Below are 16,834 nucleotides of genomic sequence, written 5' to 3' on the forward strand. Positions count from 1 at the left end.
AGATATAAAACATCAAAATTTATTTAAAGAGAGAGAGAGAAAGCTTTCAGTTGAGCAGCAAGAAAAAAAAAAAAAATGCAGAGGCCATTTGCCTCACCCTTAAAGGGAAACCTTAGCAAGAACAGACTGCTCTTTGGCTTTTCCTTATTGCCAGAAGCACTGACAACTTTGTTAATAGAATGAATACAGAATATAGTAAAAGTACTTAGACGTCCAAAGGTCAAATCATGTGACTAATTCATGCTTTTGAGTTTGGATGTTGAATATTTTATAACAAATAAAATCATCTGCCACAAAGAGCTGGGGAAATGAACATATCCACGTTGCATTTGGTTTATAAGCAAGAATTTCACATTCTTCAAATGTGCATGCTTTTGGTAAAGATGCAGAGGTGAATCTCAGGTTGCATCCCAATGAACTATTCTTTTTCATTCTTGACATCAAGTCTGGAGAAGCCTCATCTTGAACTTCTGTTTTATATTATTCTTTCTCTAACACTAGTGACATCATAATCATCTCCAGGTCCCCAAAGCAGTGGATTTTAGATGGCGATATAACACATTCCAGATATGACAACAGAGTATGCAACAAAATGAAAAAGCTATTCTAGTGTTAGAGAAAGCACTGACAAGCTAAATAGTTTTAACAATAGTCACTAGAATTGTCTTTTAAAAGTACATTAACAACTTCTTATCTTAATCCTTAATTATATGTCTTTTTGGATATGTTCTCAGACCAGTAAGAACATGCACATGCTTAATCCTCAATAAAATTACCATGTTTGTGAAAAGTATGACACACCTGTTTTAGATTAAGTACATGTATAATATGCAGCTATTAAAAGATGTTAAGACAAAACTCCTAACATTTCAAATTTTAAACAATGAGAACAAGATGTGTGCTGAAAATTTGCCAAGTACCTACAAATTATTTTAAAGATGTGATTATATTTTTGGATAGATTTAGGCAACAGGTTGAAAAGATTTAATTTAGAGAAGAAAAGAGAGAAAAATTCTTAAGTTGTATTGTAGGCTATGACTTTTCCATATTAATTTCCATTAGTTCATAAAATAGACATTTAATACATGTCTTCAAAACGCATTGCATTATACTTTCTTTTTAAAGGTAAGATATTGAGAGTGATTAGAGATTTCCTTAACATATGCACTCACTGCAGGATAAATATAAAAACCTGAGTGTTGATGAGTGTTGTGGACATAGACATGAGCATGCAGGTGGAAATGCAAAGATCTTGCTAGCAACTTAGTCATATGGACTACTATGGTTTCTATACCAAATCCAAGTTTAACATTAAAATTTGATTTTATAATCTCAAATATGAAGGAAATATATTCATATACTCCAAGTTGCAGGACAGAATCAGGAAGAGAGAAATTCTATCTTAAAAAGAAACAACCAGGTTCGGGTTGTGGCACAGCACTGTGACACCATCATCCCACACTGAAGCACCAGTTCATGTCATGGCTACTCTGCTTACTTTCCAGTTCCCTGTTAATATGCCTAGGAAAGCAACAGAATATGGCCCAAGTGCTTGGACCCATACCACCCACAGGGGAAACCCAATGGAATTCTGGGCTCCTGGTTCAGCCCTGGCTGTTCGGGGGGTATTTGAAGAATGAACTAGTGGATAGACAATCTCTGATATCTCTCTCTCTCTCTCTCTCTCTCTTTCTCCCTGCATCTTTCTCCCCACCCCCATCCCACTTTTCAAATAAATAAAGCAATGTTTTTTTTTTCTTTTAAAACAAACACCAAATGTTGGTTGTTTCATGAAAATACCCTCACAAAATGATGAGTCAAATGGCTTATGGAATTTCAGAAATGATATTGTCTTGTTTCTATACTATTGTCCCAAACATAACTAATAGTTTAGTGCCCTGAAGTGAAAGATGTCAGATCTTTAAACAGTTACTATAAATAAATAAAAGGTACTAATTTTAATATAAAGAGACAACAAAGGAGGAACTCATGGCTCTTTTTTTTTTTTCTGGAAGCCAGTATCAATATTTCTTAAATAAGAACTACATACTGATACAATCACCAATAACTGTTATGTTCTTAATTGCCCTATTTTCAACCTATGCTGTAGAAGACCTATAAGATAAATCCTTTAATAACTCTGTGATTAATATAAGTCCTGCTTCCTAACTCAAATTTAAAGTTATAGGGCAGAGATGCATCTGATGAACAGGAAAATGTAAGAATTCTGCAAAGAAGAAAGATTACCATTAAAAGTCAACTGCTATTTGATTTCTTTGTTTAGGAATCTATGGGTAAGAAAAAGAATGTGAAGCTAAACAGTAATGAAGCTCTAAGTTAACTGTTACTAATGAAGTACTCTTTTAGGCAGGAAAAAAATGAATAAAGACAAAGAAAAGCAAAAGCCAGTACTAGTTCCCTTCCAGGAGCATCATATTTTGAACTGGACTGGAAATGTGCTCTGATTAATCATTTTACAATTCAGATCCTCCAGCGCATCATCTGGAGGAAACCTTACTATGTTGGGCTTCATACTGAGATCCATGATGCTGTAGCTGTTGAGAACGCCGGTAACAGCCGTCTCCAGCCTTCAGGGCCTGCTTAAACAGTTTTTCTGCTTCAGCAATGGTTGTTGCTTCCTCTTCAGCCAAAAGAATATAAGCAGTTGCACACCTGTTCATTCAGATAATAGCCACCATCAATTACAAATCCAAGTGTGTAGTAATGGACCATAGGAGTTCATGCAGAAGGGCAAGGAGTTATGCCAAAACATGCAGAGGAGCCAACTGGTTCATGCACCCCTGTTTATAGTTGCTGACACAAAATAATGGTACAAAAGAAACATCTGTATTTTAGCTTGAGAGGTCAAATGTGTCGTATTAGGAACATGGGACTTAACAGTTGGACTCCACCCCTTATTAGTTATTACTCTGCCTCCCTGATGGAGAACAACATGGAATCTATTTGCTCACAACACTGTTGTGAAGGTTCAGTAAGGTGATGCATGCAAAGTGCTCAGTACAGTGCCCAGCAGTTCAGTGCACTCAACAAATGTCAGCTAATGACCGTGACAACGGCAGTTAAGCAGATGTCTCCTTCCGACGCTCAAAGTTCGAGGAACTGTGTATATGTTTACTTTTGTGTACATAGCACAGATTCTCTTAAATCGAAGGATTTCTTCGCAGTAAGAAATCCATTAAATTAAGTTAGTTGCTATAGAAAATAGTGTTTCTACATCTCCTAACAGTTAGTGCCGATTTCCTGCTTCACAGAACACTGGAAGGACCTCCAAGCATTGCCATTCTGAGGATCTCCAAGTCTGCTTCATCCAGAGAAGCAAACACAGGTAAATGTCATGCCTTCAACCAGCTGCCTTTTGTTGCTTAGGCTACATTAAGCACTGTACCAGGCACTTCACACATATCATCCCCTATAATCCTTTCAACAACCCTCTAAGACAGGAAGTCAGAAAGGATAAGAAGTTAATGAACCTGGGGAACTCTTGGAAATGTAAACCTTCCAAATCATATAAGGAACAACCCACTGCAAAGACAGGAAAGTGATAGGGAAATGGTGAGGCCACACAGCCTGCACAGTTCCTCATCTGCACCCATCCTCTTCATTTTCCTTCTCCATTGTCTCTCTGTGGCCATTTCCCTGCTTATCTCCACCAGACCACAAGAGACAAAGTATACAGAAAGTAAAACCAAATGTCATTTTTACTATCCACAAACTACGATAGCCAGAGAGGAAACGGAGGCTGAACTGAATGACTGATGGGAGGTTTGGAGTTACCAGTCAATCTTTGCCTTGAGGAGGGGTCAGGTAAGTTTTTTAGCCATTCCCTCAAACTGCAGGCAGGAACCATCAACGGGACTTTAAACAGAATGTGGTGAAGTAGGTAGGAAAAGGCCCACCCAAAAAAGCTGTAAAACCAGTTACTTTGGAGGGCAGCATATATGACTTGGAAAGAACAATAATGATGCAGAAACTGTCCAGTGATTCACTGGAGAAAATAACTGGGATAGGCAGGCATCAGAAGACATTATTAAGGCTTCAGATGCCAATGTACAAATATGGGTCAAGGGTAATGAGGTGAGAATTGAGATTATAATATTGAGTGGTAGATACAACATCAAAGGACTTAGCTGTAAGACAGCAGTTGGTGGGCTGGGAATTCAAGGATGGTTGTGGCTAGCTTGCTTGCTTTGCTTATTCATATTTCAAATAGTATTCCTATGAGGAGAGGCAGAGTAGCACTACTAGCCAAGAAACATATATCTAGGTGGAAACTCATGAGGTTGGGGTAGAAACATGCTAAGAGCTTGTGAGTGAAGGAAAAACGAGAGAGCAATAGAAGTGCTAATGGTTGGGGAGTACAGAACAGACTGCTCAGCTCAATGGAAGATAGAGATGATGCATCCTTGTCACAACACAATACACATACAGAAGCAAGAAGTGTGGTGATGGGGTGTCAACCATCCAGATAGCCACTACAAGTCTCATTTGGTTAGAATGAGGGCACCCAACAGGTTCTTGACTTACTTTGGTAACAATTTTATCTCCCAGATGGTAGAGGAAGCAATTAGGGGAACTTCAACTCTGGACCTAATTCTGACCAAGAAGAAAAAAATAGTTGGTGAAATGAGAACTGATAGGAACATTCAGAAAGACTTACGATGTCATTCTGGATTATCAAAGAAGGGAAGGTGGACTTCAAAAAATTCAAAGAAAAGAGGTATGATTTAATGGTATGAGACTGAGAAGGAAAAACGGTGGAAGAGGGTTGAACAGCTTTCAAATGTCCAATTGTAACAACAACCACAAACGATCCTCTCAGGAAGAAAAGATGGGCAGCACTTAAGTAACTATCATGGCCTCACAGAGATCTTTCCCTGGTCAGATTTTTAAAGGGCATGTTAAAAAAAAAAAAAAAAAGATGGAAAGAGAGTATGTAATGAGGGACTATAAGAGAGTGGAATGAATTTATAAGAATAATGTCAGGAGAGCTAAAACTCCAAATTAGCTGAGACTTGCAAAAAATAAAGACAAAACAAAACAAAAATGCTAAAGACAACCATCTATTCCCTGTTTTTAAATAATATTTAGGACCCTATATCTGACTCCAGTTCTCCAAAACATAAACAAATAAGCCAAATGGACAAACAACACAGCAACAACACCAAAACAAGGCAAGTTTTTTGTCAATAGCAGTAGATAAAGAGAAAGCAAAGCTCCTCTCTTACTCCCTTTTTGTTCCTGGCTTCTCTATCAAGGAGAATGATTGTCAGATTGAAAAGGGGAGAAGAAATTAAACTCTGAAATGGGTAAAAAGATGTAAGATAGCAAATAACTGATTCATTCTAAATGAGTTACTATACTGGGATGGGCAAATCACAAGAAGCCAGCTGACCTGGGTAGGCCATGGAATAGCTCTGTGGATAGTTGAGGAATCACAAAGAATGGAGAAGTACTAGAAGATGAGATGACAAATGTAGTACAAATCTTCTAAAAATGGAAGAAGGCAGACTTCCCAAACTACAGAACAATAATTTGGAAAGACTTTCTAATGGATTATTAACAGGATAGTCTCCAAGCACTTTACAAAGAATATAGTAACCATTAGAGGCCAGCTTAAATTCACCAGGAATAAATAAATCAGATTTGCTAGCTTAATTCACTCAATAGAGTTATGATAAATTGAAGATCCATAGCTACACCTGGTTCTTAAGATCAAAATGGAGAAATCTGGATTGAAACATAGTTGGGTGGCTTAGTAATTGGCTGAACTACACCAAAGGGTGGTGATTCATGAAGACATGAACCTGGGGGGTGGGGGAGAGGCAGAGTTTCTCTTTGTCATGTCACAGGGTTCTATTCCTAGCCCTGATATTTTTCTCAGAAACATGGATGACACACAGAAGGCAGGCATATTAAATTTGTAGATGATAAGAAATTGAAAAATAAACATGTTGCATGACAGAATCAGAAACCAAATAGATCAACAGGTTACAATGGCAGGATTTCCAACTCTCAAGAGAATTTTTTTTTTTCTGTTTTCTTGCTAAGACCTCTGAAGAAGACTCTGTAACCTTCTTCAGACAAATCACAAAATAGTTTAACAATGACCACTTGGCAAGGAGAGTGCTGAGGTGATTCAAGCAACAGATGGGTGGTTGAGCTAAATGACCTTTAAGGTCTCTGCCAACCCTGAATTTTTATGACTTCAACTTCAAGAATTTCTCATTTTCTGAGATCTCCAGAAAAGATGTCCCAGCCTTTGTTGGTAACCCACAGAATGTTTTTACAATACTAAGCACAACATTTCTTCTTATCTTTGTCTTGGTCTTAAAAAATTTTTTAAATGTTATTTTTCACCTTAAGTCTTTATTACGTTCCCTCTAATAGCAGAAGTTCTGCTTGGAAAATGTGAAAGATGAGTATTCTGTATTTGGAAAAATTTCCCCATCGAATGTTTTAGATACATGAAGAATTGTATTTATGTCCTCACAATATCCCTAGAATAGCTCTTGAAGGATTTAACTTAGCATCATAACAAAGTCAATGAATTGCTTTCTAAAATGACTAAAATCACCTCCACATGGCTGTCCTTCATTCCAACAACAACAAAAAAAGCAACATCACCCATAATCCTTAATCCTTATTATAAGTATCCCATCAATGGAAACAATATATTCAGCAAAGGATAATATATCTTCTTCAACAACAAGATTTACCCTGACTTACTCATTTATCTCCAAGGCTTCATGTGCTGCAGAAATCCTAGCTTGAGGGTTTCTTTCTCTCCAGGCTTTCTGCATTACTATTTTTAAAAAGAGAGAGAAGGAGAAAAGCAAGTCAATCAGTACACATAATGAAGACTCAACATGCAACAACAGTTAAATTAATGGCTTTCCAATTGTTAAATCAACAATGGGAGTCACTGGGTACATGCTCCCCATGTAGGATCTCTGTCCTTAATGTGTTTTACTATGAAACTTAAAAACACTACTAGTCGAACAATACCCTATACCTTGTGCGGTTGTGTGAATGCAGCCTGTTGAAATCCTTGCTTAGTATATACTAAGTTGATCTTCAGTATATGAAGGTAATTAAAAATGAAACTCGATAAAGGGTGGGATGGGAGAGGGAGAGGGGAGGGCCACGGGAGGGAGGGAGGTTGGGGGGGAAGCCACAACAATACAAAGATGCACTTTTGTAAATTCACATTTATGAAATAAAAAATTAAAAAATTAATTAATTAATTAATGGCTTTCAGCTTGAATTACAAAAGAGTATTTCATTACCAAGATGGTCAGCCCAAACCTGAAAACATCGCCCAAATACATTCTGTCTATTGTACTGTTCTGTTTCTACTAGCAAACCTTCTGTGCTCATGAAACAATAGATGTAAATCTAATGGACTAAAGGAATTAGGAAAAGGCACTCTAACCAAGATTGTATTATATTTCTTGGGGTACATTGATATCATTTGTGTTAGAGAACACCTATTATTTTACATATTTGGAGATTATATCACAACTTATCTCTTTATTCTACTTAGGCACAACATAACTTCTGGTCATTTTCCTGAGCATTTATTTCAGACTCTGGATATTAGAACACTTTTAAACCATTTTAGGAATTATATGAATTGGGTCACTAAAAATGTAGTAGCCTTTTGCTTAACATGTGTATGTGTTCCTAAAATTTGCCTGCAAACTGAGTTTTCATACATGAGAACATATTGTGAATATGAGTGCATTGTGGGAAGTTCAATCTTGGGAATCCCAATTTTTAATTAGAACATCAGTGATATAAAGTCTTTCTTTCCATTTCAACTATGAATTTAATTAGCTTCATATACAATTAATACTTATTCAAAATATGTGAATCTTTGATATATTCTTTAAAATCATGTTTTCAATTATAACAAAGGAATTCATTTGTACATTGATACTTCATTGTGATAAAGCTTTATTTAAGTGTCAGAATTCTGAGTTCTCCTAACCAACAATATTTTAATTATTGGAATTTTTAAAGAATAGATATTCTAAATGCAGAAATCTTGATACATAAAGCGAAAAAATCTTCCCACCCAGCAGTTATCAGAGGGATTTTCCATACTTGCATCTGCAGGACGTAGATGGTCCGAGTCACAGGTAAAGAATGTCTGGTGGTCCTGGGCAGAAAGATTCATGTCATAGTAGGTCAGAGGTTCTCGTCCTGTCACCCACGTGTATCTGTAAAGGGAAAATAAGAGGAGGGGGGGAATTTTGAGAGAGGAAAGCAATTCTTATAAAATATTAAGTTGCAGAGAAGTTGAAACATAAATAGTTAGCTAAATACTAAAATAATTTTGCTAATAAATTAAAAAAAAGGCTTTCAAAAAAATCACCCTATTCTCCCTTTAGGAGTCACATCAGGAAGAAAGAAGTAAAGGTTTTCCCCTATATTTTTGTCTTAAAGTTTTATTAGACCTTGCTAATGAAAACTTTTCCTAATTAGCATTATGAACAGATTTTTCCCAAAAAAATTATAATATTCTAAATTATCTGAATAACTTTACTAAATTAAAATTCCAACATAATTTCTTTGGCATCTTTATAGCCAGGCTTCAAGTAAGCATCAAAATGTTTAATTATATAATATATACAAAAATTATATAGAAAAATTCTGAAAACTATACACTTTTATACATTATCCCAATTCCTATGTTAAAATGTTTATAAAATAGAATAATCAAAACAGTTGCGGATAGCATCAAAATACGGAAGCACTAAATAGGCTGTTATGTGACCCCTAAGTGAACCAACATTTGCTGTTGCCTTTGCTCTCTGAACCAGATCCATTTGTTTCCCAAGCTGTCAAAATCCTTACCGATTATATTCAGCACCCCTAAATAAATTTAGTGGATTTCGCCATACTTTGCATTCTGCAACAAAGAGAAATATGAAAATGTTATACATAAGTTCAGTGACACTATGAGCTAATTAATTCAGCAAAACACCCTTCCTGGCTATTTGATAAGATAATTTTATTCTCTATCCTTCACATGGGAAGCCACATGGAAAAACTCTTGAGTGGTTAATCAGAAAATGTGGCTCAGACACTAGGACTTTGGAAAGTTTAACCTAATCTCTCCATGTCTGAGTTTCCTCATTTAGAAGATGAAGGTTTAAGCCAAAATCAGTTAGTTCACAATTTCTATCATTATTTAAAGGTCTCCAGCTAGATTCTATGAATTTACTTTTTAAGTTATAGGTAAAAGCTATAGATAAAAGTAAAACTTTACTTTCTGCTCCTCTAAAATATATCTCCAATAATGTCATACATGACAAGCTAAATTTAAGCTCTAGAGTACAATATGAAAAGAGCCTGACTCTAATTATGGTTTATGCTAATTTATAATTTTTGATAATTCACTAGAGTGCTTGTGCCTTCCAGAAGAGGAGTGACAAGAAATTTAATTACAATTACTAAAGACAGAAACGCTATGAAAATAAATTTTCTTGAGACATTTTAACATCATTTACTCACACAGACACATGTACTAATCATCATAGTAATATTAAATATTGTTTGTACTAATAGATTGTACTTTTTCATTGTACAAAGACCACAAAAACTCAGAACCACCGAACTTTAACTTTAAAAAGTCAATCATTAGCTTTAAGACTGTTTTATAATAAGGGTGTGACTAATAAACTACAGTTATTTTAAAACACCCTATGATTAAGACTTTCTACTGATTCAGAATATTAGATTTATTTGGATGAATAAGGTTTTATTAGAAAATAAAATAAGTTAGTAATTTCAAAACATTTATGTGTGTGTGAGAGACCAGCCAAAAACACACCCAACAACATATACACACAAAAATGAGCCATTATTGCAGAAATTCAAAGGACATTAAAAGGCCATATGGGGATTCTCTAGGATACTACCCTCAGTTCTGTACATACATACATACAATGAACATTGATCTGAGCACCCCAAATCATCAATTACAACACAGTGTGATAATAGAGAAAACAGAGCATTATGACAACACTGTGTGTAAACCCAATAAATATGTTAACACATTAAATGAAGGTTATACATACAATAGAAATACATGGTTTCATTTAAAGAAGATGAATTTATTTTTCAATGAGGACAGGATTCTACTTAAAATTTCCACAGTGTTTATAAATAGTTACCCTAGGTGTTTTGTTACTTAGCTTAACTTGCCATTTAGGAAATAATCTTCGTTCATTTAGCTGAGCACCTCTGAATTCTGTTCTTGAGAAACTGAGATCCAATGGCCATCACTTCACACAGCACTAACTAGAGAACCATGCCCTCTTTAAATAATTATTTTTCTACAAACACAGAAGCCCTTGGAGGGGTCACTAGTACACTAACATGAGATCATAACTTGAAACACACTGGGGAGCCAAGCAATCAAGGCCTCTTCCCATGTGGCTGGTATAACTCTTAGGGCTATGCTACTGTCAGCCCTTCCCTTGATAATCTTTTCCAAGATCCAAAGTGCTTGTCTTACAGCTTCACGATTGGGTCAGTGTTGTGGCACATTGGGTTAAGCCACCAACTGTGACACTGGAATCCCTTATCAGAATGCCACCCCCGTGGGAGACCCAGATGGAGTTCCAGGCCTAGACCAACCCTGGCTATTTGGAAAGTGAACTAGCAGAGAAAGATCTCTCTTTGTCTTTCTCTCTCTCTTTCTCTCTCTCTCTCTGTCAAATAAAAAAAAAAAAAAGCTTCATGAATATTGTAAGGATTGGATTTAGCTTACAATAAACATGCACACAGATTTGTGTACAAGGAGCTTCATGGTAGAACCATTTACAATAAAACAGGGACATTTTGGAGATATGCTCTTCTATTGAATGGTATCTGAAATATAAGTAAAAAGATTATGGCAAATATTTTTTCCAATAAATACATTATTATACTGCCTGGAAAGATAGCACTACTCAAACATCAATTGACAAATCATAAAGAAAACTGCCCTTAGTTAGGATTGAAACTTCATTATATATCAGATGAAATTCAAATTATTGCTAAATGAAAAAATACTCCAAAGAGAAATGTGCATACTTAACCACTAAACAGTATCTAAATATGCTATCTTTATTTAGGAAATAGCACAATATAGCCAGCAGGGGGTGCAGTAAACATTGTGAAATATTGCTTCTATGGGTTCCATTAGCGAACAGAACTTAAAAAAAAAAAAAAATCCTTGTTAACACTTGTGTCATAAATGTGTTCTGTACTTAGTGTTTTCAACTATCCTGATATTCGAAACAGAGATCTAAGTAGTAAACAGATGTAAAATGTTTTAAGTGAGAAAAAAAACACATGCTAAAGTACATAAAAAATGTCTTAATTATTATGTTCTGTGAATTGAGGATGCACTTGTACTTCTCCTCTAAGGAGTGAGCAATCTAGAGATCAAAGTAAGAACACACATTAAAGTTTCACTTCAGTCGCTGCCATCATCTTCCCTTCACTACAAAGTCAGTCTGGAATCACTCTTAGGAACACATCCCGTAAGTATGAGGCTGCTTGATGGTTTCATGATAGGGACAAAGAGTACAAAAGCCAAACATATCATACTATGACGATTTCAATCAAGAAACTGAATTCCCTCTCAAGAGAGGAAGAGTTTTTCCACCTGAGGCCCCATTTCTTATTTGCGCCTTTTAGGAATAAATTCCTTTTTTCAAATCAGATAAAAAATTTTACCTCCAAAAGTTAATTTTCTATTTTCCATTTACATCAACAAGTTTAGTGCCCTTGGGAAGCACTGAAAGTTGACTGGAACTTCACCAAGGATTTGTTAACGTCATTAATAGTTTTCGTTCAAAATATGTTCTGATGGAACAAACGTGCTCTTTTTCTTTTACATTTATTTATTTGAAAGTCAGAGATACAACGAGACAGAGAGAGAGAGAGAGAGAGAGAGAGATCTTTCATCCACTGGTTCACTCCCCAAATGGCTCTAATAATTGGGGCTGGGTCAGGCTGAAGCCAGGAGCTTCATTGGGGTCTCCCATGTGGGTGTAGGGGCCCAAAGACTTGGGCCATCTTCCACTGCTCTCCCAGACAGATTAGCAGGGAGCTGGATTGGAAGAGGAGCAGCCGGGAATCACACTGGTGCCCACATAGGATGCCGGCATTGCAGGCAGCAGCTTAACCTACTACGCTATAGCACTGGACCCAGAAACATGCTCTTGGTGGTACCATCTATAGCACTCAGTAGTAGAGTAAATTGCTGACAGAATGCAATTCAAGAGAAAGAGAAGCAATAAATATTGGAATAACACTTGCTGAGTTCTCAAAGTATGCAATTACAGATGTCTATGTGGAAGACAAAAAAAAAAAAAAAAATTGGGAAAAGAAAAATAATGCTCACTAGCATCCAGGGCTTGTAAAAGCAAGCTCAAGTCTTTTTCATTTTCAGTCCTCTGCCTCACCATTCACTAGTTGCAGTCACATTTTTTTTCTTTTTTTTCTTTCTTTTTTTTTGACAGGCAGAGTGGATAGTGAGAGAGAGAGACAGAGAGAAAGGTCTTCCTTTTTGCCGTTGGTTCACCCTCCAATGGCCATTGCGGCCGGCGTCCGAAGCCAGGAGCCAGGTGCTTCTCCTGGTCTCCCATGCGGGTGCAGGGCCCAAGCACTTGGGCCATCCTCCACTGCACTCCCTGGCCATAGCAGAGAGCTGGCCTGGAAGAGGGGCAACCGGGATAGAATCCGGCACCCCAACCAGGACTAGAACCTGGTGTGCCGGCGCCGCAAGGCGGAGGATTAGCCTGTTAAGCCACGGCACCGGCCTGCAGTCACATTTAATTCATGCCTTTCCATAATCAGTTACTCCTCTAGACTGCCACCCCACTGCTCACAGGACTGTGTGTTATCAAGGTGTATTGACTAGCATGCATTAATCCTTGCACTGGACCCTAGGGTACAAAGAGAGATACAGTTTATGACTTAGAGGAACTCACGGACTGGGTAGGAAAGAGAAAAGGGTACTTTATTGAACCACCATCTGACCTCACTTAAAGAAGCTCTATCGAAGGAGTAAGTATACTGTGAGAACCAGACTTTCTTCCTTGTCACAGTCTTCAAGGGAAAAACAAGAACCCAATTCTAAAGTCACAGGACTTTTAATCACATGAAAGAAAATATTGTATGTCCTACTTAACACTGAAGCCTTTTCCTAAATTTAAAAACAACAAAAAAGAAATGATGGCAACCCTCCCCCTACACACACACACACACACACACTTGTGAGACTTTAAGATATATCATGGAAATGACTAAGTTATAGCTTAGGGAATTTTCTTTCTCTTCTATTTGAAGATTTATTCAATTTACTTGAAAGGCAGAGTGACAGAGACAGAGAGCAAAAGAAATCTTCCATCTACTAGTTCACTCCCCAAATGGCTGCAATGGCCAAGGGTGAGCCAGGCCAAAGCCAGGAGCTCCATCCAGATCTCCCATGTGGGTGGTAGGGTACCAAGTACTTGGATCATCTTCTGCTGCTTTCCCAGGTGCATTAGCAGGGAGCTGAATTGGAAGTGGAGCTGCTGGGACTTTGAACCAGTGCTCCAATAGGGGATGCCAGTGTTGCATGAAATGGTTTAACCTGCTGCACCACAATGCGGGTCTCAGGAAGTTTTCTTACACTGATACAGTATCATCTCTTCTCAGAATCTCAAATTTGATAAGGTTCACTCTCTAGATGACTGCAACAGCTAGAGCTGGGCCCATCTGAAGCCAGGAGCTTCCTCTGGGTATCCCACATGGGTACAGGGGCCCACGTACTTAGGCCATGTTCCACTGCTTTTCCACACCATCAGCAGGGAGCTGGACTGGAAGTGAAGCAGCCAGGACTTGAACCAGCACCCATATGAGATGCCAGCATCACAGGCAGAGACCCAACCTACTACACCACAGCACTGGCCCATTTCTAACCTAAGCCAATCAACTCCACCAAATAACATGGGTATTGTTAAATAAGTTTATTAAATAAATAGTCATAAGTAATTAAAACTATTTTAGGGGACGGGAATTTGAAAGCAATTTAAAAGCTGCTTCAGATCCCCACATCTCATATTATAATGCTGGGGTCTGAGTCTCTGCTCTGCTTCTGAGTCCAGCTTTCTGCTGATGTGACCCTGGGAGGCAGCAGGTAGTGGTTCAGGTGGTTTGATTTCTGCTATCCATGTGCAAGACCCAGGCTGGGTTCTGGGCTGCTGGCTTTGGCCTAGCCCAGCCCTAAATACTGTGGGCATTTGGGGAATAAGCCAGCAGACAGAAGATCTCAGTCTGTTTCTGTCTTTTTCTGCCTTTAAAATAAAAACAATTAAAACTTTTTAGGAATTTTCACCATTTAACTAGAGATATAATCTGTATCAGAACACAAATTTTAATGGCAAAGATTTTAAAAAGATGTAATAACCATTGGCCAAGAGAATCTCTGTGAACACATGTATTAGGTTTTAGCAAGTACATGCACTCTCACTGAGACTATTAGAGAGCAACTCCATGTAGCAACTTGGCCTGTAGCAATTTGCATTTTTGCTAAAGGAAATACTGGAAATGCAAGCACTGCCATGTGTACATGTAAAAGAGTTTTTGCACTAGTGAGGAAGCCAAATTGATCACGCAGTTAAATCTCTAAGTGGTTGCCCCATTCCCCTGCATCACATTTAGAGAACTCAGTCCATCTAGAGGACATTGTCAAATGGTGGTCCTCAGGATTGATACAGGAGAGTTAAAGGACTGGTCCAAGGTCACTTCTATACAAAGGATAGAGCTAAGATTAGGGCCACATCTGTCTGAGTCCAAAGCCTGGGCTCCCAGACATTGGCAACCCTGCTACTGAGCTGTTTAAGTAAGCTGGGATCATGCCACTTCAGAAATAACTTCATGCACTGAAGAATAGAATTTTAATGAAACTATTTTACCAGCTTAATAGTTACACTGATCTTGGCTTTCCAGGCCTCACAGAAAGTCTGGACAGGATCACTTATATGTTTCATTGAGTGCTTACGAACTTGGATTCTGAAGTAAGATGCCCAGACAGTCAGGTGGTTGTAAACAGGTGACTTGACATTCTTCAACCATAAAATGTAGATAACAAGAGTTGCTGTTTCATGGGCTTATTATAAGAATTAAATGAGATAATATCATGTAGAGCTGATAGCAGATGCCAAGAGTCTTAGTCTTAAAATTATATGGCCTTCCATGGAGAAAGTAATTTGTTTTCTGGTATGAGAATCTGGGATTAGGGTTGAGGGGTTAAGCCAATGTCTGCGATGCCAGCATCCCATACAAGTGCCAGTTTGAGTCCTGGCTGTTTCACTTCCAATCCAGCTCCCTGATAATGTTACTGGGAAAGCAGTGGAAGACAGCCCAAGTCCTTGGGCCTCTGCAAGTGGGAGACACAGATGAAGCTCTTGGCTTTGGCCTGGCTCAGCCCTGGCTGTTGGGGCCATTTGAGGAGTGAACCAGTGGATGGAAGATCGATCGATCGATTGATCGATCGATCTCTCTCTCTCTCTCTCTCTCTCTCCTCCCTCTCCCCACCCACCCCTCTCCTACTCTCTCTGTAACTCTGCCTTTCAAATAACATAAATAAATCTTTAAAAAAAAATCTGGGATCTACAAAGCTCTTAGAATTTTTCTTCCACTCATCATCTCCACTGTTTTTCTTTATTATCTTCATTAAATTAGTGCTTGAACTGTCTCTAGCAATATAATGAATTTTAATCTAGAATTTAGATGTATAGTTAAATCCAATTATTAAAATTATTTAGATTTTGCAATATACATTTCTTACAAAGAGTAAATGGGATTAAAATAAAAGAGTAGATGGGATTTGTGACAGGAATCCAGGTAACTACCCTAGAGTTTGTTTAGAGATCTGGTTCTATCCAAGAAGCTGTTAAAGTGTCTTAGATAATTTAAATTGGACTTTGGCAGGGATATTCTTCATGTGATAGAGCATCTTGTCGTCAAGGTATTTTATTTGAAAACTGGCCAAATTATCAAAGAGATGTTCCTATAAACTCAAAATTAAAGTGTTACTGGTGGGGTAGGCTTTTGGCCTTGCAGTTAAAACACCACATGGGATGCCTACACCCTACATTCAAGTACCTGGGTTTGAGTCTCAACTTTACTTGTGATTCCAGTTAATTCACACCATGGAAGGCAGCAGATGACAGCTCAAATAGCTGGATCCCTACCACCCACGTGGGAGGCCCACATTGAATTCTGGGCTCCTGGCTCCAGCCTGACCCAGCCCTGGCTGATATGGGCATTTGAGAGAGTTGAGTTAGAGAATGAATGATCTCTGTCTCATTTGTCTCTCTGCTTTTCAAACTAAAGGGGAAAAAAAGTTACTAAGCTCTGAAAACTCCTTCTCTTAAAACAGGAAGACATAATCACATTTTAAATCCCCATGTATCATTGGCACCTAATTAAGTTAAATTAAGAAATGGTAAGAAACACAGTCATATGATGAAATATATCAGCATGGTTATCAGAAAACGAATATTGGGAGCAGGGAGGAAGGAGGAATACAGTTTATCTCTCAAACAAAGTAAAACAAGTAGAATGCTCCCAAATGGTAACCTCAACTGAATATAAGCTGTAGTCTGGGTAGAGTAAGAAACTGAATGATTAACTCCATTTCTCAACTTGCTCACAGATAAAGATCATTGCAAATTCTGAGAGCATCTGTAATTCAGTTACTCTTGCACAGATGCAAAAACTTAAAAACATTCACAATCAGCCCTGTAACCATAACTCCTCACCC

General features: G+C 37.7%; 1 protein-coding gene across 4 annotated transcripts in view; it reads right to left on the reverse strand.

Moving 5' to 3' along the window:
• ST7 (suppression of tumorigenicity 7) overlaps window positions 1-16,834 on the reverse strand; it is a 300,729-nt gene that overhangs the window by 98,827 nt on the left and 185,068 nt on the right. For 2 of the 4 annotated variants that reach the window (XM_062207690.1, XM_062207599.1), the window contains exons 4-8: window positions 8,881-8,935; window positions 8,128-8,243; window positions 6,748-6,823; window positions 4,546-4,614; window positions 2,519-2,673 (exon numbers count right to left, since the gene is read on the reverse strand). In XM_062207690.1, the coding sequence (XP_062063674.1) occupies window positions 2,519-2,673; window positions 4,546-4,614; window positions 6,748-6,823; window positions 8,128-8,243; window positions 8,881-8,935 (471 nt within the window). The remainder of the gene's footprint in view (window positions 1-2,518; window positions 2,674-4,545; window positions 4,615-6,747; window positions 6,824-8,127; window positions 8,244-8,880; window positions 8,936-16,834) is intronic. The other 2 variants (XM_062207863.1, XM_062207776.1) reach the window with 1 other exon arrangement.

Source organism: Lepus europaeus, chromosome 1 (genome assembly GCF_033115175.1).
Source record: "Lepus europaeus isolate LE1 chromosome 1, mLepTim1.pri, whole genome shotgun sequence".
Taxonomy (NCBI): domain Eukaryota; kingdom Metazoa; phylum Chordata; class Mammalia; order Lagomorpha; family Leporidae; genus Lepus; species Lepus europaeus.